This window comes from Drosophila willistoni, unplaced genomic scaffold (assembly GCF_018902025.1).
Source record: "Drosophila willistoni isolate 14030-0811.24 unplaced genomic scaffold, UCI_dwil_1.1 Seg597, whole genome shotgun sequence".
NCBI lineage: Eukaryota > Metazoa > Arthropoda > Insecta > Diptera > Drosophilidae > Drosophila > Drosophila willistoni.
This window is the reverse complement of record NW_025814516.1, coordinates 72,591-93,231: the sequence shown is the minus strand read 5'-3', so window position 1 is coordinate 93,231 and position 20,641 is coordinate 72,591. Positions and strand designations below refer to the sequence as shown.

Here is a 20,641-nt window from a genome sequence, read left to right as displayed (position 1 = left end):
GAGGGCCGGGGCTAACTTCGACCGCGTCAAAGTTTGTATCCCTTGCAACTTTTTTGGTAACTTTTTCCTTACCTATAGCCATCAGAGTGGAAAAACGTTTAAGCTAAAAGGGCTAATGTGTCCGAAAGAACGGCCTACAACCTTAGCATAGGAAATAACGAAGATATTGATCAAAGTCACTGTTTTCCACCGATCGTTCCTATGGGTGCTATATGATATAGTAACACGATCTTTATCAAATTCGGCACAGTCATTAACAGATATATTAAACTAACAAATGTTTAATTTAAAAGCAATCGCGTCAAAAGTAACGAAGTTATTGACAAAAGTCACTGTTTTCGAAAGATCGTTCCTATGGGAGCTATATGATATAGTCACCCGATCTTGATCAAATTTGGCATGGTTATATGTGTAATTAACTCACCAATATTAAATTTCACGACAATACTTCAGAAAATAACAAATTTATTGAGAAAAGTCACTGTTCGTGACTTTGTCATTTGTATGGGAGCTATATGATGTAGTGATCCGATCCGGCTGAATCCGAGATATACAACGCCTGCAGTATATGCAAGCCTACATGCAAAATTTCAGCTCTGTAGCTCTTACGGTCTAGGAGGAGTTTGCGTTGATCCAGACGGACGGACAGACGGACAGACGGACGGACGGACGGACGGACGGACGGACGGACGGAAGGACGGACGGACATGGCTATTTCAACTCGTCTCGTCGTGCTGATCAAGAATATATATACATATATGGTCGGAAATGCTTCCTTCTATGCGTTGCACACTTCTGACCAAAATTAATATACCTTTTTGCAAGGGTATAAAAATTATTGGTAGTTATAGATTCGGTTTCCAAACCGAACACATCACTATACTGTGTGCATAATTTGGTTAGTTGGCTATTGAATTGTGGTGGGAAATTCTTCGAGAGTGTCGCTAATACCGTTTTCTCTCTATCTTCTGAACTTGTTTTAACTACTTCGTAGTTCGAAAGTGATTCGTAATGCAAGTTATTTATATTGACTATTTGATTTGTGTTTGTTGTATTTAGCAATTTTATGAATGCGTTTTGAGAAGATGCTATGGTATTTGCTATGTAAATACCCTGCTGAATTTCTTGGTTAGGAATTAATATACTGTCTTCCGCTGAGGTTATTTCAATTTTTCGGACAACTTGTGATCTTGCTGGCAGAACTATGAAGTTGTTGCCAGAACTGTATGCTATTGGTACATATATGGGATATTGTAAATTATTTGGTCTAATTATAAGCCAATCCTCAGTCGGTTTAAAATCTAATTGACAGTTATATTTTCTTATGAAATCGATACCTAGTATTCCATCACAAGGAATAGCGAATTGTAAATTTACGATATGAAAATTGTGTGGAATTATGTATTTAGAGGTTCGTATTTCTATGGAAGTAAGTCCTTTTGATTTTGTTATTTCTTGACTTATTCCCTGTATATTTATTATTTGATTGGTTTGAATATATTGGAAGTTGTCGGAATTTTCTTTTAATATGGATATGTCAGCACCTGTGTCTATTAAAAATACTAACTCTTTTCCTGTGGCTACGTTAGTGAAACTTGCAAATGTGCTTTGACTGAGACTGATGGTGTAAACCTTGTAATTTTTTATTGTTGAGTATCTAAAGGTTGTTGGGAGTTTCCCGAATTATTCTGGGCTACCATAACATTGCTATTATTAGAGTTATAACCTCTGTTTTGTTGGTTATTTCCTCTATTCCCTCTGTTATTATTTCTGCCGTAACCTCTGTTGTTTCCTCTGTAACTATTGTTTCTGTTTTGTTGGAAATTTTGGCCGTTATTGTTTTTGTTATAGTTGTTGTAATAACCACGACCATTGCCTCTACCACGATAATTATATTTGTTATTGTAATTACCACGGTTTCTTTGAGCAAATAGAACCGTATTTGGATTACCTGATATCTCAGTACTTTTTTGTAGGTAGTTTGCTATAGCTTCGTCCATGGTTTTGAAGTTACCAGAGTCAAGTATATTTTTAATTCTGTTGTGTTCGCAATTTCCAATCATTGCTTCTATAGCATCGACTGTGCTATTCTTAAGAGCAAGTGCTGCAGGCATACCTTCTTCGATATATGCAGATTGAAGTGTTTTGCGTAAGTTATCTATCTGCGAAGTAAATTCGTCAGCGGTTTTACCTTCTGAGTTGTATTCTTCAATCTGGCTTTTATAACTTTAGATGTTTCACCAATTACAAAGCTTGCAATTTTTGTATTATTGCTTCTATTTAAGTTTCTTCTTCGACTTCATATAGTGTTGGGCCAATAATTTTTGATTTTATTACCTCAACTGCTATATTTTCGTAGTCGCCTTTCATCAAATCTACCAACCTCAGAGCTGTTACGAATCTTTTGAGTTGCATTTTCGTGCCGTTAAATTCAGGTATGGCTATGTTTATATCTTTCATATATTCTGCCATCCTGTCAGTTGTGTTTATTACACTTGTATTGATGTCCAAAACTGATTCGTTATCTTGTTCAGACAACGCTTCTATATCAGGTAATGTTAATAGCGCAGGAATTGTTAGATCGTTTAGATCTTTCTCTTCTATTTCTTCCTCGCTTGTTTCAGATTCTTCACCTTCTTGCTCTGTTTCCTTTTTACAGGTGTCTATGCTCAGGGGTGAATTACGGACGGTAGGTACAAATCTTTCAAGATTGTATTTTGTCTTTATAGAGATTAGGTTTGTACGTAACTTGATCAATAGATTGGAAATCTTGACCAATTTGCTTTACCTATGCTCTCTCTATTAACATGCACTAAATTTCTTGCTTCCTTGAATGAATCAACTAGAATTTTTGCGTGCTTGTTTATTGTTTCCTTTGGATGTTTCTATTTGGTGTAACGCATTTATATGATTTTTGAAATTTTCTTTAATATTTTGGATATGGAGAAGTAATTCTTCCCATTCCATGCTTGAAAGTTTATTTTTGTGTTTTTTTTTTTTAATTCCGTGAGAGATCGATTATCTCTATGGGTTCTTTAAACAGTGTATGTACCCAGGTGGGTAAAATTCTATTTTTTCGCTTTAGGCGATTATATGTTTCTACTATGGATCTTTCTATCAAGTGGGCTATCCTTGATTTGAATTTTCTGTTATTCACAATCCAGTATTTAATTTCTTTATATTTTGGATTGGTTTCACCTCTGTTGAAGAGGAAATCTAGAATGGAACATATTTGTTCAAATATTTAAGTTCTACTAGATCCATTTGTATATTATATCTAGGCCATCTGCTCTACTCTTATATTTTTCTTGATTTTTGCTTTATTTTCGCAACAACTTATTATGGTTGAGCTTCATCCATCAGGTAGAAGCGAAATGTGCCTGTTGAGTTGGTAAAACAGCATATATTTGGTACAGTGACAATAAAATTCATCTGTACCATTGCACTTCCTTTAACTGGGAATTGTTCTCCCGTTAAATCGAAGTATGCCAATCTTATCTGTAATAGATTTATCGAACTTTGTGCCGATTTAATATTATCCCTATTAAAAACCTCAACTAAATCCGCTGCAATGTTGGGATTCCTATTTACTATCTTCCTAAAATAATTGTCTAACGTACTCATTTTAATCAACCAATATATATTTTATTCAGCTTAAAAATTTGTTTTTTTTTTTTATTTGGAAATTGATATATATATTTTTTTCTTTTGATAATAATTTTTTTTGAAATGCATTTTTATTACAATTGTTGCATATGTTATTTAGATCTTATCAAGATCATTAGCATGGCTTAAGGCTCTTTTTGTTACACATTTATTGTGTAGTTTGTATGCTTTATATAACACATATGCGCTCATTATTATTACAATTACTAATAAAAGTACATTTGTTGGTTTTAAATCTACATTCGATGACTCTATTTTATTAATTACATTTGCAGTGGAGTCCACTGTTTTGGTATCTATTAACCCCATATTGGGTGTATCAAATGTATCATCAAACTTGCTTATTTTGTTATCAAACATTCCATTTAAAGAAAAGGTGTAGAATAATATTTATTTCATTTGGCTTTTAATTTTTTTTTAGTAGAGTAGTAATTTAATAAAATTTTTTTTTTAAGCTGAAGGCTCTTCTTTTTTTTTTTTTACATATATCCCTGCCTATTTTTTCGTATGGTTTTCAGGCCACACTCTAATTGGACAGCTTTAATGCCGCACAATTGTACATAGTTTGTTTTACAATTTATAAAAAAAAATATGCATCGCAGTGCATTAAAAAAAATTGTGCGACGCAACGCATAGTTTTATTAAGTTTTGTTGGGCGCTCTTTGTAGCGCTATCGGTTCACTTTTAGGGCGCGTTCAATCTCAGCTGCTGATGTCCGGGGCCTATGGGCTCAGGCGGTACCGGTGCCGGACTTCGCACCAGATTTTGGGGTCGCGTAGCATTGGCTACAGGTATATTCGCAATACGGCGAATATAGTGGTCCCTCGCAGTCGTTTGGGCAGACTATCTTCACTTTTGGTAATTCTTTCTCCGGTTGTGGCGTAATTTTTGATTTCGTCTTTGCCACGTTGTGTATCGTAGAGTATGGGATTTCGGTTGTGGTTGTACTTTTCTTTTCGCCCAATTGGCTTTTTATGAATTCTACCTCGGCGTGTAATCTCACCGAGGTATTCCAGCTTATTATATTTGGGCTGTTTAATAGCCTCAAAATTTCAGCCTTTCTGGCTTTTAACTTCTTTACCACACCGGATTTTTTTCCCATAACTCTACTTACTTTTGTTTATATGTATTTTGTTTTTCTTCATTCATCCTCATGATGCTGCCTAACGTTGGTGTAGTGGGCGGATTGCCTACCACACGTAAATGATATTCTGCTCAGCACCTCCACACGTTGTTGCCTTTTATGTTCTAGGTCCGCTTTGCCTTCCGGTCACTTTTTATAAGTTAGTGACCACTGTCACGGTCGCCATGTAGTAGTTCCGAAGATATATTGAGAGACACCAATTGTTCTTTCTGGTTTGAGCTCAGTTTATTGAATAATTCTTAATTCTATAACAATTGTCGACTATAGCTAAGACCGCGTAGCTGCGCTGCTAGTCATGCAGGCAGAGGAGCGGTATGCTTATGTATAAACATACTTATGTATAAATGTATAAGTGTTTACATAAAAGTATGTATGTTTATATACCGTCGCAGCGGTAGAGTGAGGATGTATCATATTGCATATTGGGCCAACGCGGCCGCGCGTGTTATATTTGCCGACACAGCAATTGTCCAGCACCATGCACTCATGGGTGGTCATGTTACTTAAGAGGCAAATGCACTTGAATGTGTGCACATAAATATTGTAACTAATTGCTACAATATGTTTGTATTGTTGTTAATATGTTATTCCAAAACATGCTACAGTTTCCTATAGTGTTCAGTTAATACCGCTCTAATAGCTTGAAGATTCTCGGTTATTATCTTCGTGTGTTTGGTTACTGTGTCTTGGGATGTTTCTCTATTCTGCGAGAGACACTTACAAGATTTAGTTAATTTTTGTGCGTGTATTCTAGCTTTTTCTATTATATCATCCCAAGTAACCATAGTTTGTTAAGATTAATTTCTATTTCTATTTTGGATTCTTGAGAACCCATTTTACTAAACAAAAAAGGAATTTGTCGTTTAGACCTGTTGTTAATTTAAGAAAAAGATTTTGAAAATGTGTAAGGTTTTACTATTCTATGTCTATTATTTCTATATCTGAGTCTGTTAAATCTATTGGTTCTACACTCGATTCTGATATGTTTATCAGCGCAATTGAGTACTTGAAAAGTTCGTGGACCCATCCGGGCACGTCTTTTCTTAAAGGAGTCTTAGCTAATAATCTACTATAAGCTACTTTTATGGATTTTTCCATGAGATCTACAATGTTTTTTCGAAATTTGTAGTTGTGGGCTATCCAATACCTTATTTCCTTGTATTTGTGATTTGTTTCACCTGATTGTATCAGGAAATCAAGGAAAGGTAAATATTTTTGGAGCTTTTTTGTTTCTGATTTATCCATATTCTACACTAACTGCCTAAGCCTATTTAACTGATTATGGATGTATTTAGTTCTTTACTGCTTCGGTTCCTCCATTAGGTAGAAACGCAGTGTGCCTGCTGCGTTTGAAAAACAGCATACATATGGTACCGTGAGAATGAAACTCATCTGTACCCTAGTGCCTCCTTTGACTGGGAAATCTTCGCCCGTTATATCAAGGTAAGCTAACCTAATTTGTACTAAGTTTATGGAGCGTTGAGGTGAGGTACTTCCCTCGCTTCTAAAAACCTCAATTAAGTCTTGGACTATGCTAGGGTGCCTGTTGTTTATTTTTTCAAAGTACCTGTCACAATGGGTCATTTTTTTTTTTTTTTTAATTTTTTTTTTTTTTTTTATATATATATATTTTATCTTTTGTTAAAAAGGTTTTGATTTAAAATTGCTTGTGTGCATATGTATTTTTAGATCTTATCTAGATCATTAGCTTGGCTTAGAGCTCTTTTTGTTACACATTTATTGTGTAATAGGTAAGCCTTATATAATACATATGCGCACAATATTATGACAATTATTATTAGTAGTATGTTCGTTAATCTCATATCAGCATTTGATGATTCAATTTTACTTATGACATTCGCAGTGGAGTCCAATGATTTTGTTTCGATTAACCCATTGTGGGTATATCGGATATGTCATCAAATTTACTTATGCTATTATCGAACATACGTATGGGATTTTTTTTTTTTTATTTATTACAAGTGTGCAAAATATGAAATAAAGTTCATAAAGACAGGTTAAAAAACTTTTGTTTAGCAATTACTTTAATTTTATTAATAAAATTGTTATGGATTCATGCATATTTTTTTTTATTTAAATTTTTTGTGAAGAGAAAAAAATAAGAGAGAAATAAAATTTATCTCAACTGTGTCTTGCATAGCGAGCCGGAGACGTGGAAAATTATAGAGTATGTGGTTGGCTCACAATTCAGGTATACATTTCATTTGTTTTATTTAAAAAAAAAAAAAAAAAATTCTCCAACCACATTGTTAGTAATAGCCTAGCAGTGAGTTAGTAGTTCGCAAATTGCACTTTCGTGCTCCAACTTGCTATTAAGCTTATAATTAGAATTATTAAATTAAAGGCAAGTTAAGGCTTGCGCATTTCTGCGGCCCCCTTGCGTTTCTTTGCTCTTTGGCGAAGTTCAGCTTTCAGGATGTCAATACGCTCTATGCAGCGTTGTCGGTCTTCCTCCGTCTTCAGAGTGGCCAGTAAGTCTACTTCCAGCCTCTTCTGCTGGAGTAGCTTGTGTATTTGGCCTCCTCTTTTGGTCTTCTTTGGCTCTGGCTTTGTAGATTTTGTGTTGCGGGCCCGTTACTCAGCTATTGTGAGTGGGCGCGGTCCATCGTTGGGATACAGCTCTAACGCTTCCTCTAGCGTCGGTGCATCCTTTGCTCGATAGGAGCAGATTCCGCAAAGGGAATATCTTCACTGTTCATTCGTGCTCCTTGTTGGTTGATTGGTCGATTTCGAACGCCACTGCCGAAAAGATGGATACTTGACGGGGGCGGGAATTTGTTGTTTTTGGCGCTTAAAACGTTCAATTGAATTCTTTGTTTTTTATAAAGATTGTTGGTTTAAAGCCGGGTGGGGGGAGAGCTGGAACTGGAACTGGAGCTTGGAGCTTGAGCTTTGAATTAACGTTTTTTTTTTTTTTTTGCCAGGGCTGCCAGACTGCTTGCTGCTGCTGCTAATGCTGCTCTCTATCGCTAAAGTAGTTGCAACACATTGTGAGACATTGTTTTATGCTTTTTTTTTTGTTTGTTTTGTTGAAATTTTCTTGGTTTTTTTTTATTGTTGCTGTTGTTAGCATGGAGAGTCCTTGTAGGTCCTTTAGAGTCCTGTCACGGTCGCCATGTAATGACCGGGTTCCATTTAAGAAGAAATGATATTATTGAGCCGTCCTCAATCGTCAGTGTCCGTTGATTCTAGTTTTCAGATTGATTCTTTATTCCAAATTATTATTTTGCTTAAGCTAAGTTTACATATATATTCTTATGCTGCGACTTATGCGACAGCTACAAAAGAGAGGGAGAGTGTCAGTACATACATACATATTGTTGGAGCGCATGCATCAAAGTGCTTGGTCAGCGTTCCCACGCTGGCCTGGCTCTAGCTCATGCTTGTGCATACATTGCTTATGTGAATATATGTATGTGCATTTGTATATGCATTTGTATATGCACATACATATATGATCATGCTTAGCTGTAGATTTATGTGAATATGTTTATGTACATACATCAATGTATATATATATAAACATATTCAAGTGCACAATTATATTTTAATGCGTATATGTTTAATTGTTTATACTTGCAACAGGGTGTTACAAGTTGAGCTCATTGTACTGAATGATTATTTGTATGAATATACTACAAAGATATATTTTTTTACTTGATCCTTAGAATAAGAAGTAAATGCACTAATATCCAAGTAAATGGTTGAAAGGTTTATCTTGAATAGGCCCAAATATGTAATAATTAGGAAGTAACCCCAAAAGCTTTCCTAAGTTGTTATGGTAGCAATGGAATAAGTGTTTAATTCGATTTTTTAAAGAACGTGCTTTATCCTCATGAATCGAATAAATCTGGTCTTGCTGGTATTGTGGAGCCACCTAAAAGCCATTCCCTCAATATTCCACTGTAAATACAACTAGATTATAGACTATAATCAGTATTTTACTGTTAACCATTCATAGAAATAAAATTAAGACATAATATATTAGACTTATATATAATACTAGCAAACCCGGCGAACTTCGTAACGCCTAACAGTCAAAGAATTTCGTGTTACCTTTTAGCTTGAAACTTGCCATTTAAAATGGTGGCCTCAATCACGTTCTTCATTAATTTTTTAATAACCAATCGTGTGCCATTGCACAGCCGTGGTGGGTTCAAGTTACGGAGCAAAATCACCGGAGATCCTACTTTCAATTGTAAGTGGTGCGGTGGCATGCCTGGCAAATCCAAGGAATTCAAAAATTCTACTTGGTAATTTACAGCTTCGATAGTATTGCAAACTGTATCAACAGATTTGTATGACACAGAGTTTGTTGGCAACAATTGTTGTATCTTGAAATTTAATCCATGAACGTCCACATTTTTCGCTGCTAAAATGGCTCTTTCTGCCAGCCACTCAAGATTTATATATTGTGTGTGTACATCGGGAAATATTTATTTATTTATTTATTTATTTATTTATTTACGTCAACTAACACAGCAGTCGACGAAAAAGACAGATAGTAATTAAATGAAGAAGGTAGCTTAGCTTTATACACAACTAAACATCCCCGGCCCGGTGGAGGTGTTTTATTTGCACAAGGTGCCAGCTATGCCCCGATTCACAGCCAATGTGGCCAGGGATGAGTTGCAGCCAATCCAAGTCCAGAATATTTTCATTGGTTTCGCTGTAGATGATTAAAAAGTATAGCGCGAAGAGAAGTGACAGAAAGATGAGGAGAGATAAGGTGAGAAAGGTTGTTAAAAGATTGGCAAAGAACACGAAGAGGTTCGTGAAGAGAGTAGTTAGTCAGACATCTACTAAGGTGAATAGGAAAAAAGTTTCTGGTCCGACGTGAGGGAACACAAAATACAGCGTATCTAGTAAATTGGTAGAAATGACTTCGCCGTTGACTAGTTTATGGAGAAAGAGAATGCCAAAAACAAGCCTACGGTTATAAAGTGAAGGAAGATTAATAAGAAGAAGTCTATCAGAATAAGAAGGTAGGCGAAGACCCGGGTCCCAATTTAGACCGCGTAGCGCAAACTTAAGGAATTGCTTCTGTACCGATTCAATACTATGCTGGTGAACATCATATTGCGGGTTCCACACTGGCGAGCAATATTCTAGAGTAGGGCGAACTAACGAAGTGTATAAAACCTTTGTTACATAGGGATCATCAAATTCTTTGGCCCAACGTTTAATGAAGCCGAGAAGGCAGCTTGCTCTGTTGACAATTGAAGAAATATGAACATTAAATGAAAGTTTAGGGTCAAACATAACGCCTAAGTCCTTGAATGATGGAACACAATCTAACAGAACAGACTTAATAGAGTAATGAGCTAGGAGCGGAGACAAACGACTGAAAGTCATAAAAGAACACTTAGAGGCATTAAGGTGTAATTTATTAACGTGGCACCAATCACAGAACGCATCGAGATCTGATTGCAAGTACTGTTGGAAAGAAGGATCATTATAGGAATAACAAATCTTGACGTCATCCGCAAACATGAGCACGCGTGAATGCGCCAAGGCCAAAGGCAAATCATTTATAAACAATGTAAATAATAGTGGGCCCAGATGACTGCCTTGGGGTACACCTGACGTAACTCGAACAGTTTTAGATATCGAGGAACGAAAAGACACCTTTTGGGTTCTGCCAATAAGATACGACTTTAACCAACCCAATAATTTTGGTGAAAAACCCATGATGTTAAGTTTCGCGAGAAGCAAAGAATGATCAACCGTATCAAAAGCCTTACTGAAGTCAGTATAAATAACATCAGTTTGACACTTTTTACGGAAGCCATGGTGTACAAGGGTAGTCAATTCTAAAAGGTTGGTAAGCGACGAACGACCTTTCATGAAACCATGCTGACAAGGAGAAATAGTGGATCTGGATAGATGTTGAAGAGAAGACGTAATAATTTTCTCAAACAGTTTAGGTATTGCCGAAAGTTTGGCAATGCCACGGTAGTTGGAAACATCCGATTTGCTACCCTTTTTAAAAAGCGGAATAATAAATGACTCCTTCCAAATATCAGGAAATCTACAAGTCTCACTCGATATAAAGAATAACCGAGCTAAAGGCTTAGATAGGGAAATAGAACACATTTTAAGGATGCAACTAGGTATATCATCAGGCCCGGGAACGAAGGAAGACTTCATAGATGACAAGCTAGAGAGAATACAGTCTTCAGTAATACTGGGAAAAAACATACAATTTAAATGTGGGATTGAAAAGGGATAGGGTGTGGGATCCGAAACAGTAGTAGAATATGTCGACTGAAAAAATTTAGCAAACAGATCTGCAATATCTAAATCATTATTAGCAGACTGGTCGTTAAGTCTGAAGGTGGAAGGTAGGACATTAGAGCGTCTTTTGGAATTGACAAAGTTGTAAAATCTTTTAGGGTTATTATAAAATTCAGCCTTACAGCGAACGAGATAATTGTTGTAGCATTGAGTATTTAAGAGACAAAATTGAGATTTGGCTATACAATAATTTGCATAGTCAAGTCGCGAACCAGTTTTTTTAAATCTTTTAAAATATCTCGATTTAATGTTACGAAGATTAGAGAGCCTACGTGTGAACCAGACTGGCGAGCTGGAGACGGTAGAGACATTCACATAAGGAACGCATTTATCAATTAGAGAATTAAGAGCAGAATAGAAAAACTTCACTGCACAATCTATATCGCAGCACTCAAATAAAAACGACCAATCAAAAGAGAAAATAAGGCTGTTAAGAAGATTGAAATTTGTTTTACGAAAACATCTACGACGAGAATTTGAGATGTTTTTAAATAAATTAGTAACGGAATTGTAAGAAATAGTAACTTCAATGGTAGGATGATAAGGATCTTCAGGTTTCACTAGTGGCTGTGTTTGCGATACAGCACTAACAGTGGGATCAGAGACAAAAACAAGATCAAGGATTCTTTTAGAACAGTTAAGGAAAGAATTCAACTGATATAGTGGACATTCAAGTAGGCTATCAAGAAAAACATGTTGAGATGAAGGAATTAAGAAAGATAGATTATCATCAACAAGCCAAGAAATATTAGGCAAGTTAAAATCACCTAAAACTATAAAAATATCCCGATCTTTAAGACGACCAAAAATAGTTCGTAAAGCATCAGCATGGTGCACGTAGATCATGATATCAGAAGCTGGAGGAATATAAGAACAAGAGATATATAGGCTAAAGTTAGAACATGTAACTTCGACGCAAATAAACTCAACACCTAAGGGGAGATCAATCGGCACCACACTTGAAGACAGATTCGAGTTTACAGCAATGAGTACTCCACCGCTACGACGACCAACACGATCAAGCCTATAAGAAATAAAATTATTAGAAAGAATTTCATTATCTAGAACAGAGGAGTTAAGCCAAGTTTCAGAGATAGCTAATATACAGTCGATGAGAACATCTTGCGAGTGGACGATCGTGCAAAAACCGGTTGGTAATTTTATTGATCCAGTATTTTCATGTACGGCAACTTTCCCATTGCCAATATCTAATAGCTGTTTCGAAAAAGTTTCGGCGGATGGATCCTGAAGCGTTTGAAGGCGCATGTTCACATGCCCTGTCATGACGATGTATTGCACTTTGTCCAGGTAATAACGATGTAATTTCCTGCCATTTTGGATTACATGTAAAAGTAATAAAAAAGCAAGGTCGTCCATATTATCCATATTATATCCATAGCATCCTGTATGTATTCTTGCATGTGACGTGGACTACCTATGTACGATGATGGTAGGATAGCATCTCGCAAGTGAATGTATTCTTCCGCACGCAGCTTCTGTTGGTTAAATCGCAAGTATCGTAGTCGTTCACTCTCTATCTTGACGTACATATCGACCATAAATTGTTGGCAAAGCTCACGACATCGTAGAATGATATTATCCTGACCACGTCTAATCATCAACCGAAACGAATAGAAATCCTTTAAGCTAATATTCTTGTTTGTTTCGGTTCCTATAATAGTATATCCATGTATTAATTGAAGAGTTTTCATATTCTTAATGAATGAATTACCTGTTACCGGATCTCGTTGCTTAAGGTTTATGCAATATCCGTCTTGTCCCTTCCAAAAAATGAGTGGATATTGGAGAGCATCATATAAACGATGGGTATCAGGAATGGACTGAAGAGAATTATTTCTTCTTCGAATCACGATTTGTCGCGTAGCTGTATGGTCGCCAACCATGATTCCAGCCACGTCGTCAACAACAGGTGCGTTGAATCGACGTATATGCCCTCCAGCTGGTGTTCTATCAGGATTGATGAAAATAGCGTGATTGTCACTTTGTAGCTTATGCATATGTGATTTGAATAATTTCAACAATTCGTTGTGCTCATTTAACAGAGCGTCCAGCTCGCTGACAATGCGCGTTGCAAATGGTGAATTGAGGTGATTATAGTTGCAACGTGTATTCACGCGATTGGCGAGTGCCCGTTCGGAGTCCTCGCCACCCATAAAGTAAATTTGTAAAAATTTATAAGGTTCGCTTGGCATTGGTAGTAATGAGCCGACTTTGTGGTAAATTTGGCCTTTGATTTTGAATGTGGAATTAAATTTGCAGCAGTATTTTTAACTATTTCCGTTGCTCCGAACGATGTCATTTGAAAACATGAATTGAATTGCCGAATTGAACGCAAGAACAGCGAAGAATTTGGATCAGTACCAATAAGGAGGCCGTGCAATGGTTCCGGCGGTGTTTCAATTTCTGGAAGTTTCACTTTTCCTGATGAGCAACACATCCCAATTGGCTCATTTTTGAATTTAAGGGCTTGACAGTGCGGGCATTCCTTGTCCAATGTACCAATTACCACTTTGGAATGAGCGTAATATTCAACATCAGGCTCATACTGAAATGCGAGTCGATGAAATGAATGTGATGTAAATGCTCGAAGTACTTGTTGATGTTGGTCAATCCCTCTACGTCTGTTGGCTACGAATCTGCGCGCTTCTCTTCGTTCCAATTGTCTTTGTTGGTTTCGCTCATCTCGTAACTGCGCCATTCTTACACGGACATCTGCATTACTTTGTTGCCTTTCTGCATCTGATCTTATTGCTCTTCTATCTTGCATGCCTCTAGATCTGTTTGTTTGACGACTCAAATTAGCCCCCCTGCGTGTTCGTGGCATTGTTGTAATAAATCAAGTTGGAAAACTGATTGGTGTATAACGTGTATTATTTTCTTGATCAATAATTAGCGCAGCGAGTTCGGTCGCACTCGAGTTGTAACAACGACTGAACTCGAGACGCACAATTTTTGTGCACGCCTTCCACCGAACCACACTCGGCGACAGCGACAGAACGCTTGTCCTGAAATTAAAAGAAAATTTCAACTGTTTGTTCCGAAAAAAAAAGTGGAAAATTAAATTTTTGTATACGGAAATCCCCAAGCGAAGCCGTGTGAACTCAACAGTGTACATCACCTTACTGAAATCTAGAAAGTCTCAACGTTGTATATGGTTTTTCACGGCCTGTTTCGATTGGAAGATTTAAATTATTTTTGTTGAATTTCATCTCTTATCAAGTAGGCCGTGTGTCTAATTTCACTCGTATAAAACACAGGGTAGTTCAGATATCCAGCACAGTTAGTCAGTTTTAATCGTGAGCTCGTTATTATTTGGGTATAAAAAGTAGATGTTAGCCTATTCTCAGTCCTACACGATCTGCATAAAAAATTTCGTGAGAATCGGTCGAGCCGTTTCGGAGTAGTTTTGTAACAAACACAAACACACTCGAGAATTTTATATATATTGTAAGATTCCAATTATTTAAAGTCTGTTAAATGCTCATGTATATATATCGATTGTTAGTAATAAGTATCGATTGTAGTAATAAGTATCGATTGTTAGTAATAAGTATCGATTGTTAGGAATAAGTATCGATTGTTAGCGATAAGTCCTCGATAGGTCGAGAGACAGCGTCTCTCTTCTCTTCCGGCGATGCAACGAGCAAGTTGCATCTGCGCAAAGCCCAAAGATTAAATCCGATTAATACAAACTAATCTTTATCATTTGTACTTAATAATTAGGTGTTTACAACTCAGAAGTGGGATGACCACCCGAAAGGATACATATTTCGGGACACGGCACGCCACACGTTCCAAATCTAGGACGGCCGCCTCCACGCCCACCGCTGTTAGTGCACCCACTGCGGTGACTACCGCTGCAGTACCGAGAACCGCTGTGCCGACTGCTGACACACGCGCCCCTGCCGGGCCCGCCGCTGCTAGGCCAACTGCTGATATACTCGCCCCTGCCGGGCCCGCCGCTGCTGGGCCAACTGCTGATATACTCGCCCCTGCCGGGCCCGCCGCTGCTGGGCCAACTGCTGATATACTCGCCCCTGCCGGGCCCGCCGCTGCTGGGCCAACTGCTGATATACTCGCCTCTGCCGGCCCCGCCGCTGCTGGGCCAACTGCCGCCATACGAGCCCCTGCCGGGCTAACTGATGCCACATTCGCCCCTGCCGGGCCCGCCGCTGGTGGGCCAACCGCTGACATACTCGCCCCTGCCGGGCCCGCCGACGCTGGGCCAACTGCCGCCATACGAGCCCCTACTGGGCTAACTGATGCCACATTCGCCCCTGCCGGGCCCGCCGCCGCTGGGCCAACTGCTGACATGCTTGCCCCTGCTGGGCCAACTGCTGCCATACTCGCCAATGCTGGGCCAACTGCTGACATGCTTGCCCCTGCTGGGCCAACCGCTGACATACTCGCCCCTGCCGGGCCCGCCGACGCTGGGCCAACTGCCGCCACATTCGCCCCTGCCGGGCCCGCCGCCGCTGGGCCAACTGCTGCCATACTCGCCCATGTTGGGCCAACTGCTGACATGCTTGCCCCTGCTGGGCCAACTGCCGCCATACTCGCCCCTGCTGGGCCAACTGCTGCCATACTCGCTCCTGCTGTGCCAACTGGTGACATATTCGCCCCTGCCGGGCCAACCGCTGACATGCTCGCCCCCGCTGGGCCAACTGCTGCCATACTCGCTCCTGCTGTGCGAACTGCTGCATCCGCCCCTGCCGGGCCAATTGCTGCTACGTTCGCCCCTGCTGGGCCCTCCGCTGCTGCATCCGCCCCTCCTGGGCCAACCGCTGCTGCATCCGCCCCTGCCGGGCCCGCCGCTGCTGCATCCGCCCCTGCTGGGCTAACCGCTGTCACACTCGCCCCTGCTGGGCCAACTGCCGTCATACTCGCCACTGCTGTACCCACCACCGCTGCCACTGCTGTACCCGCTACCACTGCTGTGCCCGCTGCCACTGCTGTACCCACCACCGCTGCCACTGCTGTACCCGCCGCCGCTGCTGTCGCATCCATTACGGTACCCGCCGCCGCTGCCACTGCTGTACCCGCCGCCGCTGCCGTCGCATCCATTATGGTACCTGCCGCCGCTGCCACTGCTGTACCCGCTGCCACTGCTGTACCGACCACCGCTGCCACTGCTGTACCCGCCGCCGCTGCTGTCGCATCCATTACGGTACCTGCCGCCGCTGCCACTGCTGCACCCGCGGCCACTGCTGTACCCGCCGCCGCTGCCACTGCTATACCCGCCGCCGCTGCTGTCGCATCCATTACGGTACCCGCCGCCGCTGCCACTGCTGTACCCGCCGCCGATGCCACTGCTGTACCCGCCGCCGCTGCCACTGCTGCACCCGCCGCCACTGCTGTACCCGCCGCCGCTGCCACTGCTGTACCCGCCGCCGCTGCCGTCGCATCCATTATGGTACCCACCGTCGCTGCCACTGCTGTACCCGCTGCCACTGCTGTACCCGCTGCCACCACCGCTGCCGCCGTTGCACCCGCTGCCACTGCTGTACCCGCCGACTATATGTCTGCCATGCGGGCTGTGGCCTCGCTCGCTGTTGTCTGATTCTCCCCTTCCGAAAACTTCTGCTGTACCTTCGGAAACATTGAACGATGCACTTATGGCGATAAATTCCATTGAGCTCCCTGCTGTCAGTGAATTAGACTTTGATATAGAGCCCGCGTTACGGGAAGAGCAAACCGCAGCCCTTAAGTCTATTATTTCCACTTCGTATGTACAAGTTGATCCAGATTTAATCAAGCCCATGAACTATGAGATGAAAATAGAATTGACTAGCCAAACTCCGATTTTCTGCCGCCCCCGCCGTCTGTCGCACCACGAACGCATCGAGGTGCGTGAGATTTGTGACGATCTCTTGAAAGCTGGCATTATTCGCCACAGTAGTTCCCCTTACGCTGCCGCGATTGTCCCTGTACGCAAAAAGGACAACACCCTAAGAAAGTGTGTAGATTACCGCCCGTTGAACAAAATTACAGTTCGAGATCATTTTCCGATTCCTCTGTTAGATGATTGCATTGAACATCTGGGTGGCAAATCATTCTTCACTATCTTGGACTTGAAGAACGGTTTCCACCATGTGAAAATGCACCCAGACTCAATCAAATATACTGCCTTTGTAACCCCTGATGGCCAGTTTGAATATGTACGCATGCCCTTCGGACTTTGTAATGGCCCTTCCGTGTTCGCTAGATTCGTTTATTTTGTCCTTAAGGAATTTATAAACCGAGGTCAACTGGTGATATATATGGACGACATTCTAGTCGCGTCGCATGACTTTGAAACCCACCTTGAGATTCTGAAGGAAATATTGTATGTGTTAAGAGTGAACGGGCTATGCCTGAAGCTGACGAAATGCCGTTTTGCGTATAGGGAACTAGAGTACTTGGGCTACTTAGCCAATTCCGCCGGTATCACGCCTAAACCAGCTCATATTCAGGCGATACGGGATTTGCCCATTCCAAGGGATAGCAAGGAATTAGAGCGTTGCCTAGGCCTATTCTCATACTTCCGCCGATTTGTATCAGGTTTCGCTAAGATTGCGTGTCCGCTGTCCCGATTGTTAATAAAAGATACCCCTTATGTCTTCTCCGATGAATGCCTTGAAGCCTTCCGAACACTGAAGTTGAAATTGATCGAATCACCCGTGTTATCTATTTACAACCCGAAGTCTGAAACAGAGTTACACTGCGATGCTAGTTCAATTGGTTTCGGAGCAGTGCTCCTCCAGAAACAAACAGACGGTAAATTACACCCAGTGTCCAACTTCTCTAAGATGGCCTCCGCCGCTGAATCGAAACTACACAGTTATGAGCTAGAGACGTTAGCTATAGTGTATTCCTTAAAAAGTTTTGAGACGTACCTTAAGTTCATCCCGTTCAAAATCGTGACCGATTGTAATTCCCTTGCGCTGACACTGAGAAATGGTGGACATTCCGCCAAGATTGCTCGCTGGGCCCTGCTGTTAGAAAACTATAACTACACGATTGTACACCGCTCGGGGTTGGTATGCCCCATGCTGATGCTCTAAGTAGAATAGAAACTGCCGCATACGTTGACGATATAAACCTTGACTTCCAACTGCAGTTAACCCAGAACCGGGACCCTGAGATTGTCAAACTCCGAGATGAGTTAGAGAAATATGAGATAGCGGATTTCGAACTGCGAGATGGAGTAGTGTACCGCCTGTCCTCGACGAGTGTACCCCAACTTTATGTCCCTTCCGAAATGATAAATCATGTCATACGAGTAGTGCACGAGAAGCTTGGCCATATGGCCACGGAGAAATGTTGTGCACAGATCAAGAAGCATTACTGGTTCCCGTGTATGAAGTCTTATGTTAACAATTACATTAAAAACTGCCTCAAGTGTATCTACTACTCCGCGTCCGCTTCGGACCACCGTGTCACGCTACATAGTATTCCGAAAGTGCCCCTTCCGTTTGATACCGTCCATATTGACCATTTGGGCCCCCTTCCGTCCACACGTTCTAAGAAAAAGTATCTTCTGGTTGTCATTGACGCTTTCACCAAATTTGTGAAGCTGTACCCTGCCGCCACGACTAATTCACGTGAAGTATGCCAGACATTAGAATCTCAGTATTTCGCAAATTACAGTAGACCCCGCCGAATCATCAGTGATCGAGGTACCTGCTTTACTTCCTCCGAGTTTGAAGAATTTCTGAAGGCCAATAATATAATTCATGTGCTGAATGCCACTGCCTCACCCCGGGCCAACGGCCAAGTCGAGCGGGTTAACCGTGTGTTGGGCCCCATGTTGGGTAAACTGACGGAACCTGTGGACCACGCAGATTGGGTCCAACAACTGCCGAACATAGAGTTTGCATTGAATAACTCCGTCCACTCCACAACCAAATTTGCCGCTTCCGTACTTCTATTCGGTGTTGAACAACGAGGTGTGGTAGTAGATGAACTAACCGAACGGTTGGGTGAGAGAACGGAGGAGGTCGATGCCTCAGAGGTAGACGTCCGGAGATTAGCCTTCCGTAACATTGTTAAGTCCCAAGAATATAATTCGGAATATTATTCGAAGCATCACCTCCCTGCCGTTAGTTTTGAGGAGGGGGATTTCGTAGTTATTAAGAATGTGGATACTTCGGCAGGCACGAACAAAAAGCTTATCAGGCGGTATCGTGGTCCGTATATGGTTCATAAAAAACTTCCGAATGACCGATATGTTATCCGGGATGTAGAGGGCTCCCAAATCACCCAACTACCATATGATGGTGTCCTAGAAGCCTCCAAATTAAAGCTATGGGTTGCCCCTGATCAAGATTGCACTTCTGATAGCCAAACAAAGGCGACACCAGCCACTTAAGATTCTTATTTACCCCCCCTCCGTTGTTACCAATTGGAATCGAGGTCGATTCCTCGTCAGGACGGCCGAGTTGTAAGATTCCAATTATTTAAAGTCTGCTAAATGCTCATGTATATATATCGATTGTTAGTAATAAGTATCGATTGTAGTAATAAGTATCGATTGTTAGTAATAAGTATCGATTGTTAGGAATAAGTATCGATTGTTAGCGATAAGTCCTCGATAGGTCGAGAGACAGCGTCTCTCTTCTCTTCCGGCGATGCAACGAGCAAGTTGCATCTGCGCAAAGCCCAAAGATTAAATCCGATTAATACAAACTAATCTTTATCATTTGTACTTAATAATTAGGTGTTTACAATATAGATATCCATGTATTAATTGAAGAGTTCATATTCTTAATGAATGAATTACCTGCTACCGGATCTCGTTGCTTAAGGTTTATGCAATATCCGTCTTGTCCCTTCCAAAAAATGAGTGGATATTAACAGAGCGTCCAGCTCGCTGACAATGCGCGTTGCAAATGGTGAATTGAGGTGATTATAGTTGCAACGTGTATTCACGCAATTGGCGAGTGCCCGTTCGGAGTCCTCGCCACCCATAAAGTAAATTTGTAAAAATTTATAAGGTTCGTTTGGCATTGGTAGTAATGAGCCGACTTTCGCCTTTGATTTTGAATGTGGAATTAAATTGTTGACCATTTGCAGCAGTATTTTAACTATTTCCGTTGCTCCGAACGATGTCATTTGAAAATGTTGTGGAATTGGCCGTGGTTTTTTTTATTATTTATTTTTGTTTTTTAGAGCTTTTTATTGTTTTATTCTTTTAGGCACATTTTTCTTCGCATCGTTTTTTATATAGAGTGACCATCTCTTTTTACAACAAAAATGATAATTGACTTATATACTAGATTCATGAACGGTAATGGTATTTTTCGGTAATATAGCTTAAATATAAATAAAGTAGTATTTTCTGCGACATATTTCCGCCCCCTAGTGTTGAACCAAGTCTTCAGCACGATCCTTTATGTCGCGGGATTCCAGTCCTAATCTGCATAGGTTTCTTACTGGCCGACGATAAGTGTTTTTGGTTGTTTTTATGTCTGCTACTCTTACAATTCCATCTTCTCCTGGGTGTGTTTTGAG

The 20,641-nt window shown here is 40.6% G+C and overlaps 1 protein-coding gene across 2 annotated transcripts; it reads right to left on the bottom strand.

Annotated features, from left to right (window-relative positions):
* Positions 1-12,232: 12,232 nt before the first annotated feature.
* On the bottom strand, positions 12,233-20,206 carry LOC124461692. Of its 2 annotated transcripts, XM_047013194.1 has the most exons (3): positions 20,162-20,206; positions 12,861-13,376; positions 12,233-12,800 (listed from the first exon to the last, which is right to left on the bottom strand). In XM_047013194.1, exons 2-3 carry the CDS (start codon positions 13,339-13,341, stop codon positions 12,469-12,471), a joined length of 813 nt encoding a protein of 270 aa, XP_046869150.1. In that variant the 5' UTR covers positions 13,342-13,376; positions 20,162-20,206; the 3' UTR covers positions 12,233-12,468. The 2 variants fall into 2 exon arrangements, with proteins under 2 accessions (XP_046869150.1, XP_046869149.1); XM_047013193.1 differs by lacking the exon at positions 20,162-20,206 and having other exon boundaries at positions 12,861-13,590.
* Between the last annotated feature and the right edge of the window lie 435 nt (positions 20,207-20,641).

Coding starts and splice junctions, on each gene's coding strand:
- LOC124461692 (XM_047013194.1), bottom strand. CDS start 13,341: ATGCCAAGCGAACCTTATAAATTTTTACAAATTTACTTTATGGGTGGC. Junction 12,801..12,860: donor GCAACGAGATCCGGTAACAG/GTAATTCATTCA, acceptor ATACTATTATAG/GAACCGAAACAAACAAGAAT.